The 21,017-nt window shown below is 44.7% G+C and overlaps 1 protein-coding gene across 1 annotated transcript in view; it reads right to left on the bottom strand.

Moving 5' to 3' along the window:
- The window catches only part of ACACA (acetyl-CoA carboxylase alpha), a gene marked incomplete at its 3' end in the record, with an annotated part of 113,249 nt that overhangs the window by 36,267 nt on the left and 55,965 nt on the right, over positions 1-21,017 (bottom strand). Inside the window, 4 exon segments of the mRNA XM_082008650.1 lie at positions 8,681-8,791; positions 9,254-9,374; positions 10,622-10,719; positions 11,083-11,352. Coding sequence (XP_081864776.1) covers positions 8,681-8,791; positions 9,254-9,374; positions 10,622-10,719; positions 11,083-11,352 — 600 coding nt within the window.

The raw sequence follows: 21,017 nt of genomic DNA, 5'->3' as shown, positions 1-21,017 counted from the left end.
GGTGGGGGAAGCTGACAGCCTGATGGTTATTTGAGATGGCTACTGACTGCAAATCCAGAAGCAGGTCTTGCTGGTGGAGTCTTTTTCTTGCTTTAATTTGGTGAGATCAGAGGGGGAAGGGGAAACAGCAATTGCACTTCACCTCGGAGGCAGCAGGGGAAGACGCATCCAGATGGACACCGCAACTGCAGCTGGCCTTCCTTCACCACCTTCTGCCTGAAGATCCCAAAGCACCTTACCAGTACAAAGGGAGCAGGGCTCCACAGCTGAGCAGATAGAGAAGGGGCATCCTCTCTGTTTGCAGATGGCAACACAAAACATTATTGGGAGGAAACAGTTTTTCCATCTTGCAATAATTGATGAGGCTTTTTGAAAATTTCTGGATTGCAACAGGAAAACAAATTTTGCAATCTTGAGATCTGAACAAATATCAGACAGGGTCAAGATGTTTGCTTCCGCCTTCTGAAATATTTGTCGTAGATATTAGAAATAAAAATTAATTTGGAAAGAAAAGTCAGTTGGAAAAAAAAACAACCCACAAAACTTTTTGTTTGATGGAAAAAATTTCAAATGAGAAATTCATCAAAACTGATACTTTTTCCTGTAGAGTTCCAGTTTCAGTGAACTGGTATTTTCAAATGAAGAATGTCTTGTCAAAAAATTCCTGCCTAGCTCTCCTTTCACGGTGCAGGGAGACCGCACGTTTTGCTCAAGGTCACTCCATCAGCCAGTGGTAAATCAAAAGGATTCAATATACTTTGCAAACTAAAATTACAGCCCCCTACTCTACATGGTGCAAACACTCATAAATCCCACCTGTCTCACTTAGGGGTTCCCTAATCTAGACACTAGCCCTATAACAATATAAATGATTGTCTCCATGATTCTTAAAGATCTTGTTTTGGTCATTCCTTTGGTCACCTTCTGGACCCCAACAGAACCCTCTTATTCAGAAGACCATCCAAGGGGACAGGCTGCAGTGCAGGTACCTCTTTCACCGGGACAGTGAAACTTTGTTCATTTTGTAGTGTGGGTTTCGACTTAATCATGAGATATGTGACCATTCTCCAATACCGACCCTATAGTCCCCACTCGTGTGTCCAGAATGGCAGATAATTTCTCCACGATTCACCACAGAAAAGACCCACAGGCAGGTCAGCCTGATATCCTCCTAGTGACACCCAGGAGAGGGGAGGTCAGGACCAGTTATTCTGGGACGTGTTTGAAAAGTGCCTTCTTCCGTTCAGCTCCAGTGGAACATCAGGCACCAGAGTTAACGCTCCTGTCACAACTTACCCTGCAGGATGACCAGGAACTGCAATACAATCCTGGTTACATAAAACATATATAGGGTTTAGAATACATAGGAGCTTCGCTAGGAGCTATGGGAAGAGATTTAGACAGGCAGAATATGGGCCACCATCCTGAAGTCCTCTTTAGCAGGAATAAATACACACACAGCCCCCACAGCACAGGCACCATCCATCTAGATAAACTGATCAAGATCCATATTAAAAATGATAGAAGGAGGGAGAAAAAAAAGTCAACAGAAATCTATTAGACTTTCTTCCCTAAGCAAACATAAAGGGACTGATAATGCAATGCCTGGAACATAAATTGTCTCTAATGGGAGCAATACACAAATATCACCACTTAAAGAAAAGCAATTAAAAATAAAATGTAGGAATGGAGGGTGGTGTTTGTTTATTTGCACTCGTCTGAAGTCCAAGCATCCATCCTGCTTACGTTAATTTCTCTACACAGAGCAAAGACCTTTCTGTTACCAGGGCTGCCACCGACCAGACACTCCGAGCAGCTAATGCCTCTCACTGGCATTAAAAGAAATGAATTCTGCTCTCGTCCTATTGCCAAATATTGCTAAACTGAGACTGACTCTTACAAGAGCTCTACTCTGATCTTGGTTCTCAAACCAGACTGGCTGTGTTGGGATGTGAGCGATGGTGACCTATGCCGGGGAGACCTCCAACCGCACCGAGGTCCTGCATCGGTTCTAAGAGAGCTGAAGGAACCATCCGCCACCCATGAAACCACCCTTGGCTCTCACCACACCATCTGCCATAACCACCCAAGGCACAGCAGAGCAGCCCCTCCTGCTTCCCTCACCGCTGGAGCCAAGAGCGGGGTAACCTTGGCGAGATCCTCGAGAGGAACCAACTGACGGTTAATGCCGTTGAAGTGTTGGTTTCTGTCTGACATTTCCTAGACCCTCTTTGATTAGCATTCTCAAACACCCTGCGCCCATACGTATCTTCCTAATAGTCTTGCTGTGCCACTACAGAAAGATTCATATCATGCATTAATAATTATAATGCTCCTTTGAATGACAGGGATGGCACTTGCTGTTCTAACTCACATGATTGCTCTCACATGATTGCTTTGATCTAATCCCAAGACTGGAGTCATCTTGAGCAGATACTGAGCTATTCATGCCTTGAATCTCAAAAAAAGAGCTTTCCACATTCCGTATTTTACAGTAAAACCCCCAAACAGCATCAGTCTCACAGGGCTTTTATTTATTCTTCCAGGTTGCGAAACTGAAGGGTAAATATTACTGCTTGCGATACCGAAGACTGATCCCTCTCAGACTGACAGAATGGCTTCCTACTCCTCACACCAGAGCTCCTCCAGCGAGCCCCCGACCTGACCCAGCAGCCTCTCGCGTGGGCGCAGCACCCCCGAGCAGCTCTGCCCGCTCCCCCCGCGCCCCGACCCGTCGTCTCACCCCGTTACGCCAGCCCCAGGGCGCCCAACAAGCTCTGCAGCCGAGACCTGCAAACGCCAGGTCAGTGCCAGGCTGCTTTAGCACAGAGACCAAACGACAGCCCCAAAAGCCGGCAGGGTACGTGCACGCCTCAGTCAGAAGATGCTGAAGAGCAACCAACATCAGAGAGCTACGCTGGCTGAAGTGCCTCAAAACGCACTCATCTCACTGAGCAACTTGCAGCTGGGGGTAACCACCACGCCAGCGAGCTGGTTTCGAGGCAGCTCACACACACGCCGCTCCTCTGCCAGCCGTGAGGATGCTCCCACACAGCTCCAGCCCCGCGCCAGATCTACGCCAACGAAACCATACATCTCCTCAAAAGCCGGCGCGCTGGTCCGAGCTCTGGCGGCGACACTCGGTACAATTCAGGACTGAATTTAAAATACAAGGCTATCCTCTTCTGGCCCCACGCAAAGGGGTTGCTGGGTTTTAAATGCAGATTGTCAAAACGATCCTTGCAGCAATTATGGTCTGTTGTATCAACAAGTCCTCAGGGACTCATCCACAGTCACGTGATTGACACATCCACGACGCTATCTTGACACGGTATGGCGCCTATCATGTTAACGTCTTTACCATGCACAAGCAGCGTCTCCGCTAATGAAAGATGTACTCAGGAAAGGTCATTGGACAATTGCTGGTACTAGGCTTAGAAGTTTCTTAAATATTTACATACTGCATTAGCAAGCCGTCAAGTTTCCACTAATCAGTTCATCCCACAAACGCCCCTCTTAACGCTGTTCTTCAGAAATGTTTTCCCTCCCTAAAAACACCAATTCGCAGTGCCAGAAATGGTGAATTACTAATCTGGCAAATTGGTTCCTGAGCTCTTTCGGGTCTAGAATAGCTTACACAAGCAGACATCATTCTGAGGGCAAAAACTTCCACAGAAAGAAATCCTGAGGATGGGGTTACCTACCCTGCCAACGCACCACTGCTGGCAGGTATTTTCCATCTGATGAGCTCAAAACACACTGTAAATACACATGAACTAAGGTTTCAAGACCAAGCTGTCAGTGGGCAACTGCCATTACACCCATTCTGATCAAAAATGTCAGACCACAACCAGGCAGGCAGGTGGCTGCAGTCTGGGAAATGAAGCCCAGAATTCTGGTTTTGAACTATGCTTTGAACTTTCCATGCTTTAGTGGTTTCTGACTTCATCTTCACTGCCTCTTTCCCTACACGGAGACACGCTCCTGGCAGGTGGTATTTGTTAAGCTCACGCTTGGCACACTTGGATGTTCTGGACAAACTGGGCCAACAGCACGGTGCCACGAGACCCCAGCGACAAGCACACCAGAGGACCGGCTGAGGGCCTGATGCATCATTTGGGCAGGCCAAGACTGGAGAGTTTGGTGGAAAATAAAGCCAAACTGGAGGGATAGGAAACAGAACAGTCTGCTGGTTAGATTCTTCCCTTCACCTCCAGAAGTCACGACCACTTTAGATGTCCTATTGTGAACTGCAGCGTGTGGGACAGTTCTTCATCATCACTCAGAAAATAAAACTGTTTGAGATATCAGGTTGAACATCTACATAACAAACTGACGTGTATCAAGTTAGTAGTGGTTCCTGAAAATCTCTGCTAAACCTGGCTTCCCTTAGAAAAAGCCGAGAACGTGTATCTGTAGCGAAAACGTGATTGAAAGCCACTGTGTGTTTACATTAACAAAGCAGTCTTGAAGACAGGATTTCTTTTAAACACAAAAGACAAGGAGGAGCAAACTAATTAAAAATAGGTCAGCTACAGACTTGGGAACATCCTTGTGAGGACTGAAATGAAATGTAGTCCTGGAAGCTTGAACCATATAAGCAATGCATAAACTGGGAGTGCCAGGCTCTTCAGTCTTACCTCTATTAAAAAAAAAAAAAATAGAAAATGAACCTGTTAGTGCATAGCAGCAGCACGTCACCTATCTCGCATGAAATCGCACCATGTTTAGTTTATGACAAGGAAAAGGAGTTGAGGGAGGCGGAGGAAGGTATGGGGGTGGAAAAAGGGAGAGGCAGGGAAAGTTAAAAAAAAAAAAATCTCTGCCTCAGCAAAAGTTTTCATTAAAATTTTAGACAAATGATCTCTGTGTCCTTCTCCCATGCTGCCTGGGGCTCCATGCTATTTCTATGCAAATAACAACCTCGTGGTTTATATCTTATTATTTCCACCGGAGCTGCGGCGACATGACCCGAGACGTGTGTGAGGTAGACAGCGAACGAGAGAGAGAGGGAGAGAAAGAGAAGGAGAGGGAGGGAGAGAGATGGAGTGGCTGATCGCTGAAGTGTGAAAAAATATTGTCAGGAGTGAGCAGCAAGAACAAAAAAAAAAAAATTGCAGGGATAACGTGTTTATTTCAGCCCCTCTCCCCATGTGAACCAGCACCTTTTAAAATTCATTGGGCATCAGGCGATCATGCACAATCCATCTGCTTTCACTTTATCATTTGCATTTCATGCCTCCTGGCTTTTGATGTGCTGATACTTTGATGCAGTCAGGAGACGCGCATTATCATTATTTCAATTTTCAGGGGGGTCAGCGGGCTCAGCACAGGCGCGCGCACACACTCAGAGGAGAGGAATGAAATGTCATTTCCACCTCTCCACCCCCTGCTGAAATGCAACGGTGAAGACAAAAGGGGTACGGATAAATGCAGCTGCGGTGCCCCACATGCAGAGCACCGTCCCCACCGCAGAGCATCGCACCTTTCCCCCAGGTCTCTCCCTTGCCTGTCGGTCTGGACCATAAACAAAGACAGCTTAATCGGGAGCAGAGGGAGACCTTGTACAGCTCTTGTGCAGTTTCCTTGTCACCCCTGACAGGCAACGGGGCTGAGAGAATCCTTAAACCTGCCTGATACCAGGTGTCTTACAGGGATATGCCTCCCTGCTTACCAAGCAGTGACACGGACGCAGTGAACAGCCAGCACGTGATTAGTCAACCTCCAGATCTAAACATTAGCTTCAGCTAAAAATTACATTGACCTTGAGCTCATCACTTAAGTTATAGGTTACAGTCTGGTTTTGGCAGCTGGACCTTTCCCTCTACACCTAAACCCTCAGGCTGGTTTTACATAATGATAATGAACAAGACCGGCAACAGATCTGCTGGCACGTAATGTTTGTCACAGTCGCCCTCTGCTCCCCCTGTAAATTAAGAAGAATCCAGTATTTCACAGGAAAAAAGAAAACAAGAAAAACAACACAAAAACCCAAACAACTTTCCAGAAAAAAGCCTCACTGCTCTCTGAAAGCCTAGTTGTCTCCATTGCTGCAGAAACATTTTTGCAGCGCACATTCTCTTCTTGCAGAGAGAAGACATTTTGAAGAAGACGCGTACGCAGACACAAGACCACATGTAAGCTTTGTACACCATCCTCTATGAAGACAGTAATTAAAAGTCAGCAACTGAAAAAAATTGTCCCCAATGTCTGACACCTAACTGGGAAAACCTAAAGGACTATTTGCATGCAACCGTGCTAGAAAGCATTCAGTTCCAACTGTCATGCAAGTTAGCAGTTTCCTTTTATTTATTTTTGTTTCAGTTATGATGTTTCCTCAAGACCCTGCCAGCTGGACTGGCGACCTTCTAACTCCCACAAAGAAAAGCACTGACTTTGCTGCACAGGGCTCTTCTCACCATCTACTCGCTCGTTCCACAGAGAAAAACTACAATAGGTTTCCACCATGATACCCTTCTGGAGTCTTATTCACGTGGTGAACAAGAACACATCACATATCATGCCCAAACAGCATCTGCATTCCTACAAGGGAAGACTTTGCTTAAGTGGCCCCTGGCTGACAGCGACCTGATTTCTAGCCAAAGGAAAATTCAAACTGTCCATCTACGTTCAAGGGACAAGTGTTTAACAGTTTACATCTAAGAACAGGGAGACAGACCATAAGTGTGGAGCAGATACTGCCTCTGCGGCAGGACGATGCAAATGCATTAGCATTCACCGTTTTCTTCACACCCTCCTTACGATCTCAACTGGACTGAGCTTGGGCATTTCAGGTTAGCACTGGACATCGTTTCACTACTTCAGACATACTTGTGGGACACAATTACAGCTGGATCCATTCATGGTGGCTCTGACCAGCACTGCAGGGACTGGAAAATGAAGATCAAAGGAACTAGCAAGACACATCACACAACATCCAGGAGTAAGTGGGGATTCCCAGTCTCCCACTATTCAAGGACAGCTAAACTTATTGTGGGGTCTGGGCTTAGCTCTCTTACTGGAAAAGCTGGATAGGATGCGATAGGTTCCTCCTTTGCCTGATCTTTAGGCAGGTAGAAGTTCAGTGCCTACATAAAAAAACAGATACCTTTCCAACAGAGCAGGGAGGAGAGCAAAGGACACATGGCATTATTCAGTCCACTGAAATTCCTGAGATGGGTAAGTCTCCCTCAGAAAGCATCTCCTTCTGCCTACGCCTGCTGACAGATGTCAAGTGCTTAATTTAGACTAAATCCTTAATTTTTAGGTGCCTAAAATTTAGTGAGATTAATCTAGCCCTATAAAAACAAACATTCACTCCATGGGTAGAGAGTGCAGTTAAACCTGGAAAGAAGAGAGCAGAATAGGAGGACTAAACAGACTGGCCCTGCCATCTGGGACACTCTGCAGGGCCCCGATTCCCAGCAAATGACAGCTGGAACCAGGCAACTTACTCCACTTCAGCAAGCACTAAACTGACTCAATTTCTTTTTAAAGGATGGATCTTCAAATGCCTCTTTTCCTTCCATTGATGCAGGTGTGTGTGATGTGTGTAAGAGATCTAACTGAGGGTGCTGCATCCTAGAGTTGATAGGATCAATGCTCCATTTACTAGAGCCCCCTTTATTCAGGGGAATAATTCAACAAGAGACTATTTTCCTTTTATCTCCCATTGTCAGGCAGGCACTCCTTGAAACGCAGCTTGCGATGAAGCACAACCACCCCAGGTGCTGGAGAGTGCCCGAGAACAAAGCTGCACAATGGGGAAGGGCACTCGCACCCGCACAATCCCAACTCCCACGTAAACAAAGCCCTCAGTGAGAGGGACAAGAGCGGAGTCGGCTGTGAGCCGTGTCTGCTACAGACAAGGAGCTGGAGGCTGCGGTATTAATGGGCTTGGGGCAGCACGGGAGAAAAACCGCCTCTGGCGGGGAAAAAAAAAAGAAGAGCCACTTTAGTAGTGAAAGCAGAAAGTTTTCTTACAGCCCGAGTTATTCCTCCCTGCCCCCACAGCTGAGATTTCCAGCAGGCCTGACCCCTTGAAAATCACCATCTCCGCACTCTTCCTCGGGCTTCCGTGCTCCCCCAGTATTAACGCAATGCTGTGGGTGCCTGAAAGTTCAGGGTGATTCTGGCCCATGTATTTTGAGACACGGTCTCCCAGGCACTGCAAACAGCCCCGTTTCCTCTATCACAGTACACAGTGGGAGGGAGAAGATGCCGCCCAGTCGGCGGGCTTCTCCACTTCTGTCATTTACTCATTGCACACAACCTATGTTAAAAGCTGCTTCTCCTTCTTCCCCTTCACCTGGTTCACGCTCAAGCCTTTAAATCTGCAGTTCTGCCTAGGTCCTCGGCCAACCCTCAGCCAGGATGCCTGGACTAGTGCCTCTGGCTGTCAATACGATGTTCTTGTCAAGAAAAACAGGGGCATGGAAGGACTGCTTTCTGACCAGAGAGAAAAGAAAAAAGGGAACGACTGCAAAGGCATGAACATTTCACAGCTGCTGCCCTGTGTCAGTTCTTCCCCTTGATCAGGAGGAGCCCGAGAAGGGAGAAAGCAAAAGGGACCAAGTGCAATGACAGGTATAGTGGTGGCAGCTCCTTGAGTCTCCGGCAGAACTCACAGAAACACCAACTCGATTCACATAATTCTGAAGACTAAAATGCAAGAACTTACTTTGTTGAGGGCTCCACAGCCAGTCAGGATTATATGAGAGTTCTCAACCTGGATAGTCCTCTGCCCTAGCCGAACAAGGTAAGCCCCAATTCCAATTGCCCGACATGTAACCTTAAAAAAAAAAAAAAAGAAAAAAAGAAAAAAAGAAAAAAGAAATCACACTTATTTCTGTCTTACCACACAGCCAAAACCTATCGATTCAAACATCTAGATAAAACTAGGCATGTTTGTATTACAAGGTTATAAAATCTACTCTCACTGCAAAACTCCAGAATCTACTTTTTTGTGAAACACAGTATCTGAACATATATGTATTTTATTTAAAAAAAGAGAAGCAGTAACTTACAGACTGAGCAAACATGAAGCCAAAGGAGTGTTTTCTAAAAATATTTTAAATTTAGTCTGCAAGGGACCCAGCCCTGTAATGGTGCAAGTAGTGTTGCTTAAAGCCTACAGGAGCCAATTTACATCAACCAGAAGTCTGATCCCAGATGTATCTATTGGATATGATTGCAGGATTTTTAGCTGAAACAGACAATACAGTCTGAAGAACAGAAAGCAGTGGAGGATTACCAGGTTGATGGTGATAATACTCTCATAGGCTAAAGATGATTCTCCAGCAATCATGCCAGATCCTCTGAGGTTCTCTATTCCAAGTCCATCTTCCTTTCCGATAATATCTGTTATCTTATACCTGAGGGAGACACATACAGCCTTTGAGTCACAAGGTCCAGCGATTTGCTGAATCAGTTTGCTATGAAGAAAATGAAAAGTGACTAAATATCATTAAAGCTCCAAAGAGTAACGTGCATAAAACCTGGCCAGGACCTGCACATGGGCTCATTCTGCAGCCTTGCTGAACACCATGGACTAGTGGTACATATGAGCAGCCAAAGCAGCTCTGCAAAAAGGAAATGCCAAGGGAGAGGAATGCCCATTGAAAAGTTTATTTTTTTATTATTATATTATTTTTTTATTATTATAAAAAGCCCATTCTTCTGTCATTCCCACAGGACGTGACGAACAGGCTGATTATAGCAAAAAGGCAAGAAAGGAAACGAATGCAGCCAAAAGGAAAAAGAAATAGAACATGAGATTATAATCTTACCTTTTCTTTACTTTCTTCTTTCATGCCTTCCTTTCCCAGCATGGTCCCTTCTTACTCAGTGCTCTCAGACTGGCTTCTATCTTTTCCACTAGGCCCTTGCTAAGCAAAGTACTTGAGCATGTGCTTAAGTGCTTCACTGAAGAGAGCCACTAGTTTCCCCACCACAGAGGCACGCACGCACGCATCCCCACACCCAGCACCACCCTTTTGTTCTTTCAGAGCTTGCCAGTCTGCAAACTAGGCTTTTTTTTTTTTTTTTTCTTCCTGAGCGCAACCTCGTCCCTCTGCTCAGGAACATCACTGCAGCTGCAGTCTAGCTCTGAAAGCTTCTTTGCACCTCATCTTCAGATGTGCTACCTTTGGGGTGTAGTTGGGAAGATGCAGACACCTGGACTAGACATGAGTGTGGAAAACCGCAGGCTATAAGGCACTTTAGTGCAACCACTGTAGCCCAAGCCTTCAAAATGCATGGAGGGCTTAGCCTCCGCTCAGGAACTTCCTTCAGCCTTGCTACAGAAGCCAGTTGAAAAGCAATTTTCAAAATTTAGATTGCAATTCTTTGGGCAAGAACCATTGTCCTGGTCACACTGCAGGACCCTCAGTCATGACTTGGGCCTATGGCAGTAGGAGTCAACGCGGCAATACCTCAAACACGGCATTTCATGATACAACTTCTAACTCTGCTGTTCCCTGCTCTGACCACACAACGCTACAGCTTTCTACATATCTGGATCCTAAAGAACATCCTAGCTGAAGACAAGGACGTGACATGCATCACCTCGTATACCCAAGGATAAACAGAAAGGATAGACTTCTGACCTGTCTGTGCTTACCTGGACTCTCCATTGTCCTCCACATGTTCACAGTGAACTGAGTTCAGGGCACTGACCTTCTTATAGTCTTGAGGAGTCAGGTACAAGTACTTGTATCCCTGCAGGAAAAAAAAGTTCATTCATGTCATTCCCACCTGTAGTCCCTTCCCTATCCCAAATAACCCCTTCCAAAAATAAAGTTTCAAAGGAGCACAATTTAATTCCAGATAATGATAAGAACACCCCCTCTTAACATCAGAGCTCCAGCTGAGGTCAGTGAAAGCTAGGGATGTTTTCAACATTTAGCACTAACTCATTCTGGATGCCAATGCTGCTGCCTGAGAGATCCAGTACCAAGGAGAACTTTGGACCTAACAGTCTGGAAAATATTTACCTCACCTCTATTAAAAGAGGCTGTGTAAAAATAAGATTCTGTTGTGAGCTATTGCAGAGTTTCACCTCCGATTCCTGTGCCTCCTTACCTTGTACGGGTCATCTGGGTCTTCCCAAGCTACATGGAACATGTGCCGAATCTCCTCGGCCAAACCAATCCTGGCTCCACTGTTGGCAGCCACATAGATACGGGGGATGCCATGTGTTCGAGCCAGCTCTGAAGCCCTCAGGAACAACACATCCTCTTGAGGCCCAAAAGAACCTATTCGGTATGTAATGTCATTGCCAATGACAATGATATCACGGCCTTCTGGATACTCAGGGGTCTTGAGAGTCATCTTCCATGCCACCATCCCAATCTGCAATCAAAGAGCACAGAACAACACAAACTAAATGTATACCTTCAAGATGTGAAAGAGGGGAATCACAGAGGGGCCTTTTTTATGTGTATTGTACTTCGTATACTTTCTTTGGGAACTCTGATAACAGCAGCTCCGATACGTACTGTCAGTGTAGAGCACAGCTGGCAGGACTTGATCCTTTCCACACTCAGTGGAGCACATCCTCCATTGCTCTCTTCCCACCCAAGACACTAATACTGGCCCTCCCTCTCCCCATTCAGGGATTTGTCAGAGGTCCAAAACCCATTCTGCAAACGCCCTTCTCACAGGGTGCTGCATTTATTCCATGTGCCAGAACTCACAGGGCGAGGATGGATGTGCTGCTGTACCGGACTCCTGACCATCTGCTTAGGCTACCCAGATATCACCCCAGAACCTCATCACCCTGGTTCTCTTTCACCCTGCCCTCATTTTAATAATCCTTTTATTTCCTAACTACCTCCCTTTTTCTCCAGTCCTTCCTTTCATTCCTTTGGCTCTTCCCTTTCTCCTTCCCAAATACTGCAGCAGTTTCTTTCCAAACCTGCCTGGATAAGTAATGCTTTTTGCTGCATATTTTTCTTTTTAAAATCACCGGATGATCCCTTCTGGCCCATCTTATGGAGATCAGCAACATCTGTACCCTGCATCTCCCATCTCTCAGCTGCCGCGTATCACTGCACGAGGGAGTTGGCCATCCTGGAATGCCATTAACAGATGGAAATAGCAGCGTCCCTTGAAAGCCACATGCATCACCCAGTCTCTGCTCGCCCAAGGATCATAAGCTCTGCGTATACATTCCTCAAGCCGATTGCACATCTTCTGCAATCAGGAGGGTTGAAACTCTCATTGTGGAGACTCTGAATTCTGAACATGATGAACTAAAGCGGGAGGGGGAGAGGGGAGAAGCAGCAGATAGATATGTGCCATTTAATCCAAATCAAAATGGCACAATACACAGTGGAGATCCAATCAGCATCTGCAATAAGATATGCCATAATAGGCTCATTAACAAAAATAAAAAGGCAGAGGAATTAATCAAAGGGTCACTGGAAGTAAAGCAGGCAGCAATCCAAAAATATTACACCCGGCTACCAGCAGATCCGTCCCTTACACCTCCCCTTTTGAGAGCTGAGATTGCAAGTTAACAGAATGATGGTGTTTCAGCCCATCTTCTCCTTGGTCTCAGTTTTATCTACTGCTGTTTTGACTGATACGTCATAAGGGATTAATTTGTTTGCCTCTGAATATTTGCAGATTTACAATTACATCTTAGCATCTAACTGCAGCATTTGGAAGAGAGAGATACTGTAGCAATTTCAAATATAGGAGCATAAATCCCTAAAAAATCAGTGGGATGCTTTGCTATAATACCAGTATTATTGCAAAAATAAAGGGAAAAGTTGTAATGCTGTAGAACAACTGGGTGCAGCTGTGGGTCAGGCACACAGACCAACAGTGTGTGCAAAGAGACCAGGGGTCAGACAGACAACCAGTCCAGAGTCTGGAAGAACAACCCCATTCATCCCAAACCAACCTACACAGCCAAAGGCGTTCCTTGGACTTCTGCTCTTCTACTGATGGACTTTCACAGAAAGAATCAGAGAATCACTAAGGTTGGAAAGGACCTTCAAGATCATCAAGTCCAACCATTAATCCAGCGCCACCATGTTCCCTAAACCATGTCCTGAAGCGCCACATCCACACGTTTTTTGAACACTTCCAGGGATGGCGACTCCACCACCTCCCTGGGCAGCCTGTTCCAATGCTTGACCACCCTCTCGGTGAAGAAATTTTTCCTAATATCCAATCTAAACCTCCCCTGGCGCAACTTGAGGCCATTTCCTCTTGTCCTATCACTAGTTACTTGGGAGAAGAGACCAACACCCTCATCGCCACAACCCCCTTTCAGGTAGTTGTAGAGAGTGAAAACTTACTTTTTCATAGCAGAAAAAGTAAGAATAAAGGTGAAAAAAGGAGAAGAAAAGTCAGCTTTGTCCTTCTGACCTGTTGCAGGAAAAAAGATGCCAGGGGCTGGATATTGTGTCCCTGGTCTAATGCTCAACTGTGGGCAAGCTTGCAATTAGGAACAGCCAGTTAAAAAAGGCTGCAAATCCAAAGTTAAAGGCTTCAAGATTAGCCTCTAAGAAATAAGGGGTGCCTGTCTATACCCCATCACCTGCTGCAGCTCAGTTCTTTACTGTATTTTACAGGCTTTTTTTTTTCATGCCTTAACTAAAATTCTTAAGAGAGCACTTAGCAAATCTTTCTGATACCACCTCAGAAACCAGCTTTAGTTATTGGTAGAAACCCAAAGGGAAGATGGGATAATACTCTCTTTAAAACTGCACCATGAACTTCTTCCAAAGTAGCACAGAAGTAACACTAATTTACAGGTTTTTGCCTAAGTAGTCGTTTCCTTACAGCTACGCTGATGCCATCAGCCAGGACCGCACCGCGAAGCTTCCAGCGCCAGCAGATGAACACAAGGCGCACGAGCAATGGCAGAAACGCTCAGGCTTTGTACTTGCTAAACACTGCAGTGAACTGCACGACAGAAACACATGAAGACCCTGCCAGAAACCTACAGAATAACCACAACATACTGAAAGTAAAAACCTAGCACCCTCCACTCACATGTGAGGCAGATGAATTAATGCTTGCTCCAAGGCTTAGGGTCTAGCGACCAAGCTCGGTGAGTCTCCAGGGCTGGTCCCATAGTCCGTCTCACCTATCAAGATGCAAGAGATTTTCCTCCCTTTCATCAGCTTGATGATTTTTGACAGTTCAGAAAACAGGCAAATAAAGAGAATTTCCTATTTAGAAAATTCAGATTGTAGCCCAAGTCTTGGAATAGTTCCCTAACCAGAGATCGTGTATCCTCTCCATAAATAAAATCCCTTTTGTTAATACTCACTAGTAAAACAGAAAAAACTATCTAGCCAGGGCATCGTAAACACAAACTCTTGAAAATAGTTTATAGCTGATAAATATGGAGCAGCCATATGCTGTTTAAGAAAAGAAGAATTAAATGCACCACTTTATTAACATGTGTGTCTTTTTGCCTCCCCAATAACATAGCGTGTTTTGTGCCATTTATGCAGTAATAAAAATCACAGGGCACAACTACAGTTTTCTTTGCTATGAACAATGTAGATTCTGTTTAAATTTATGGGCAGTGGAGGATAGCTTTCTATTTTAGAAAAGAAAAAAAAAAGATGAGATTTTTAAGTTAACGGCAGCATGCCAAAAAAAAAAAAGGAGAGTTCACAGGTTAATTAGACAGGCTGAGCTAATCACCTAAGAGCACTGTTAGAACAATAATGGGTGATGGTAAGCGGCACTGGCTTCAAAACAGGCTCTTTTTAAGAGCCAGCACATTTTGGAAGGGCTTCTCCTGCACAGCTCTATTCCCAGCACACCCAGGAATGAAGGAGGAAAAAATAAAAGCAGGAAGCGTCTTATTTAACTGTTTTTATGTTGGCAAAATGATTTGTGCCACAGTATTTCCATAAGAAGTGGGACCATTATTCTCCTGTACGAACACATTTGGTTTGAAAAGTATCACTGGACAGAACGTGAAAATCAAACCAGATGAATTATTCACAACCTCCGATCAGAAGTGATCATTATTTCTGATGTTCCAACCTGTGATTAGGATTCAGTGCTCAGATGTCATTTGCTCCCTGAATAGCACCAGCAATGCAGAATTGCATGACACACATATATTACACACAAGTTTTATATATATAATTTTATACACACCTTCTCCCACTAGATCTTTGGCTTAATGTAACCATTAACAGACAGTAAAAACATGATATTAACTAACGTTCATTTTCATGGCGCTCATAAACGCCATTAGTTTGACACACAGTGTCAACACTAATCATGGCCTAAAATTAACACCAAAATTGACTTCAACATTAATTGCGCTATCGATGTGAACAGTAATACACACACTGAGGCAGTTACAAATTGACTGCTAGTGGCAGCCGGAGCTGTTGACAACAGGCACCGAGGGGAATGGGGAAGAAACTGATCCCAAGTCTCCGTCCTGAAAGCACGACAGACTGCAAACGAAGGGCAGCCAACGTGAATGGTGGCCGGTCTTCGGGCAGAGGGAGCTTTTAAGCCTCTTTCTAGCAGGATCTGTAATTCCTGGAGAAGCACAGCTGAGAAAATCTGATGTAAACGAGAACAGCTTATTATTTGACAGCTTCTCCACTTGAGCCATGCCAATTGTCCTGGATTATTCGATTTCTCTCACAACAAGGATGCTACTTGAACCTAGGTACTTCATGCCATGCTTCATTTTATTTATGTGCAAATTTGGAAACCTGAATGCGGGTCTTGAAATCTCTAAGTAGGACAACTGAACTTCGAGAACCCTGGCAACTATTTTTTCGCGTTTCCAATCTATTGCATCTGTTTCACATTTAAGTTTCATATACATTAAAAAATCCCAAACATTAATATACGTCAGTATTTATTCCATACAAAAGTTATAATAAGAAAGCAAATGCAACAGTTGTAGCGGTCTAGCAGGTGAGCACTGGAAATGCTGAAGCTGAACATCAATGAAAGCACATTTCGCCCCCGCTGTGCACGCGTGTTCTGACCTTGTTAAATCAAGAAACACGTGTGTGCTTTAGTCCCCCTTCACAACCTCTGTCTTTTCTGGAGGTAAACCAGGGTCCACTGACGCCTGGGTGGCTGAATCACCCTGCTGCATTGCTGTGGACAAGGCGTGTTTTATAAAGGGAACAAACACATCCCAGGAAATTTTACTTGATGCAGACCCAGCAATTTTGGTACTTCATCCTTTGAATCCGATGCCCAGAACTTCAGATCTAAAAGAGAGACACTCTGCACTTACACCGTGACCAAAAGCTGTAGAATTTTTATCTTCAGCATGAACCAACTCCCAGGAAAAGGGCATGATGCACGTGGTTTGCCAGAGGCATTCGGACTTAATGCCTCGACAAGGGTGGAGTGCCAAAACCCAGGATTCCTTCATTCTCTTCTTGGCTCTGAAAAAGGTGTCATTTAGCAACCAAAGCAGTGGTCGCAGGCAGCACAGCCAAGCACACGTTGGCATGGCTCTTCTGAACAGCACGCGGCCAAGCGGATGAGAGATGGGAAGAAACGGTTCCAGGATGAGACACGGCAAAGGCCCGCTCACAAAAAGGCAAAAAAAGGCGTCGTGCAGTACAGTGGACTGAAGAAGGTGTGAATCTGTACTCTCTTGGTTCCCCGCACCAGACCAAAGGGCACGTGGATGGCAAGTCAGGAAGCAAACCAGCGAAAGGCTGGCTGATCTTCGGGGAAAGCCGATGGATACACAGAGCACCAGAAGGAAAGCTCATAAAAACCCGTTAAAGACAGTGTAAAAGCAGTTTTTACTGCACACACATCTGTGTTGCAAGGTATGAAGCTTGCACAGTGTCTCTTGGGGACAGCAAAAGGCATAATGCCGAACCCAAACCAAAGTCTCCAGGAAATTCAAGCTCCTGCTGCAAGCCCACAAAAGCAACCATGAGCAATGCTGCCAGCTTTTTCACCAAAACAAAAGCATTTTTTTATGAAGCTTTCCAAACTAAACAATAAATGTCTTTTCCCTGGGTAGATTGCAAGGCTTGAAAACTTCAACTGAAATAGTTTGCATCTGCTGAAGTTACAGACAGATGAAGATGTATTACAGAGAGTGACGGATAACCTTCATTAGGAGCTTTCTCGTAGGCAAGAACTTTCTTGTCTACAGCATCCATATTATCCATATACATGATGTATTCAAACGTATAGATTAAAATATAGAATAGAACTTTTTGCACCACCACTTACATCTCTGATCTAGTAATGCATGTATTTGAGGATTTTAAAACCCTCCAAGAAATTTGGAGTTCTAGTTGCTCTTTGAATAAGACATGATTTGGGCAGTCACTGTTTTCAGCATCCTCCGAGAGCCTCACCTGTGATGCGTGGGGTTATTTCCTGCCAAGAATTCAATTTTTGTAAACAGTTAATAAATACCACAAACACCTATTAGAGGTGTGATTTGAGTGTAAACATTTGATAAAAGTCAAAATTAAAAGAAAGGTAACAAAACTAAGTTTCTGTATTTGCTCAATAGCATTATGAAATTCAACAGTCATATCTGATTAAAATCACCTAAACCACCACCAACAAAAAATAATCTGTCCAATGGATTTCCTTATAACCTTCCAAAAACTCATCTTTTAAATAACTGTGATAAATTCTAGCTCAAGGTTATATCTTAGAGGCTCATACCCTCTGGTTCCATAAGGAAAACCACTTCAAACCTTGATCTTCTAGTATTGCTATAGTATACATATGCTATATGTATCTTTTTAAAAATCAGGTCATTGGAGACACTGCGTCTACAACATGGTGAGAAACAGCACATTGGAAATACTGATCTGCATTAATATTAACCCTTCCATCAATTCAAGGCATTACAGAGTACTCCTGCTTGACTGTACAACCCCTGTTCAGCAAAGGAGATGCTCCATATACACTGTGACACGCATCCACCCCAACTCTCGGAGTTCAAAAAACACCCCCACACCAGTCCCATCCTCCCGGGCACTCACCTGCTACTCTTAAAGTTACATTAAATGATCTAGGCATGTAAGTAAGAAAAAAAATTAGCTGTCAGTGATGCTAGGAGGACCTTCTTTTAATTATATCATATTCCACTTGTCACAAGACGTTCCACCTTTTACTGAAAGTAACACTCTCCAGTCCATGACAAAAACGTGTTCTGTCTTGATCCCTACCCCCACGTCTTGTCGTGACCTCTGAGCATCTCATTGACAGGGGCTAAAATTATTCTGCCAAAGGAGGATCACCTTCTGAAATTGCATCATGAGTATTTCAGATGAGGAGTCGCCACTTGCTGCGCGGCACAAATAGTTGTCCAGCTTCCCTGTTATTTAAACCCACTCCTACTGCCAGAAGAGCCTTCAGGTCAGAATTGTTCCCAAAACTCACCAAGAAGAAAGGTTGGGAAACTCAAAGAGAAACAACTATTTTTACAGTAATCTCTGGGAAAAATAGTGGTGGGGCGGGGGGAGAAGACGCACGAGTGTTTTCCTTCACCTTCACGTTAATTCACTGACTTTGCCATCACCCATCCTCTGCTTTTCTCAAGTACTTACCATCCACCACAAGTAGCCCAGCGGATGTTTTAATACCCTGTGCCTGTCATAAAATGCAGGAACATGGGGTGACAAAGCAGAACATGCAGTTCAACTATTAAGCTTTGCTTGTATAAAATTCATTAGCTACACCTTTCAGCCCCAGGCAATCCAGGGAGCTGCCGAAGCAGAGTTTCGGCAGCCCTCTGCCCGCTGCCGTCCTGAATTTCACCTGGCCAAGCCTTCCCACGTTCACAAGAAAGGGTTCCTGCCAACGCTCCAGCTAACAGCTCTGATTATGGATTATTTCTGATCCTCATGCTACTGAGAAGGAAAAACTGTGACATCTAGTGCCAATAGGGAAAATGACACATTTTACATGGACACTGCGTGAGACGGAGATGAAGGGTAACGCGGGATGTTGCTTCAGGCACTCCTTACGCTCAGTTTCTCCTTGTCCTTGAAGATTAGTCAGGTTTTATCAGTGGATGGTGCAAGTCCTAGTGCCAGAGGATCACGGTAAATTGTAGTCAAAATACATAAAGTGCTATAGAAAAAATATCAGAATGCCCAGCTCAAGAATGACAAGTAATATATTGAGTTCTCCAACAGGCTGAGGGAATTACCTTTTCACACTAAGATTTCAGCTAATATGCTAATCTTCGGAACAAAGCTGCCTTCAATGGGCATTTGAAGAGGGTGTCTCTGCATCACAGGATGTGTCTTCAGCAGAGCTACTGCAACCAACACATTTTTAAATACTGTGCGCGTTGCCATACGCTTCTGAACTCTAGTCCCGTTCACTTGCCTGTGTTCACACAATTTTTGACTCTTTCAGAGACTTTCCCATTTTAGCACAGCACAGTAACTACAGAGCAACATCAGCAGCTTAGATGACATGCAGGACAGAGGTGAGCTCCAGGGCAGAAGGCTCCCAGAGGACAGCCATCAGTTCCTCACCACTGTCAAACGGGGTGAGGTGCTGCATCCTTTAAACCCATCCCTCCCAATATTAGTGTAGAAAGTCCCAATCACACACCCAGTGAAGATCTTAGCCAGAAACACCAAAGATTGTGCCACTAAAAAAAATGGGCTTCCACTTAAAAAAAAAAAAAAAAAGCAGAAATATTAAAAGACTTGTGTTATAATTTAGATAAGCATCCAGGTTGTGGTATGAAAAAATTTTGTTCTTAAAGACACTTTAGAGTAAAATGCATGAGATTACAAACAACTACAAGTGGATTTTTTTCCTCCCACCTATATAAACTCTGTACCTTTCAATGGTCCGTGTCTATGCTATGAGTCAGACTGGAGTCAGGCTGAGCATCCACCTCTGGCGCTTCGTCCTTGATACACTCACAGTTGTACCATAAATTATACCCCACTTGTCCCACAGTCTATTCTTTAGTCAGGCGCGTTAGAAGGGTGCTATCGACTGGTGTTTGATTCTGCTGATAAAACACTGTTGTCTTCAACTCCCTTCTATACCTGCTGGCTCTGAGAATTATTTACAAACTGTTCTCAACTTTTTAGCGTGGCACGTTTAGTCTTGTCAAGGCTGTTGGCTTACTGAAATCCTCTGGTAGCAGACAGGGCTTATCAGAACAGTCTCACATGTGAGCAGAGGTGTCAAAGCAGCCAGACTAGTAATAGAGGACAAAAAAACCCCACTTAACTAGAGACCAGGACACAGTTCACAAGCTTAACAGGAAGGATCCAGAACAGAAACCATCTAGCAGAAAGCTCCAGGCAACATCCAGGCTTCCGTCTGCAGTCCAAAGAAAGAGCAGATGCACTTCGGGAAGAACTCTGGCTGCACTGAGCCGACAAGAGGTTGGAAAAAGGCCCTGCATTAGGGATGTCTTCGGTGCCGCAGGAGTAGGCGGCAGGGCCAGCAGCACTGCAAGCTCCCCCGCGTGGCACTGACAAGACAGAGGATCCTCTGCTCAGAAGGAGCAAGCACTGTCTAAGAATAAATAGCAAGTTGTATTTTCATGGTCCATTAAGTCCTTGGCTTCTTTGTGGAGACTACTAGCAAAGAGATAATTACTGCCAAATGAGGTGGTGGGCTACGTGAAGTAGTCACAAGCTAAGCGGAGAAAAACCTCTTGTATTGTGAAAGTTCTTGAGAATTCCCATTTCACAGATTTTCCTGAAAACACAGACAGGTTAGCCAGGTTAGTCCACAATGCTGCTTGCAAACTCTGAGAGGGCAGGAGAAACTCAGCTTCAAGCTCCTTCTCTGCCCCGCATTAGAGCAGGCGTTGGAACTTTGCTTGTTGACAACCAGCTGAACACGCTGACCACAAATCTCCTGGATTTTATGCTGGTTTCTCAATTTCGCCTGCTAGCTAAAACAATTAGGGCACTCAGCTCAGTTGAATACTTTAAGAGGAAGAGTGTCTTGACCCCTTTTCACATAGAGAAAATGTAATTGTTCATACCCTGTAGCACAGCTCCAACAGGAAAGACAAGCCCTACCTC

The sequence above is a fragment of the Phaethon aethereus genome (genome assembly GCF_964289735.1).
Source record: "Phaethon aethereus genome assembly, chromosome: 19".
NCBI lineage: Eukaryota > Metazoa > Chordata > Aves > Phaethontiformes > Phaethontidae > Phaethon > Phaethon aethereus.
Note: the sequence above shows the minus strand (reverse complement) of the source record. Positions and strands in the feature narration are given on the sequence as shown.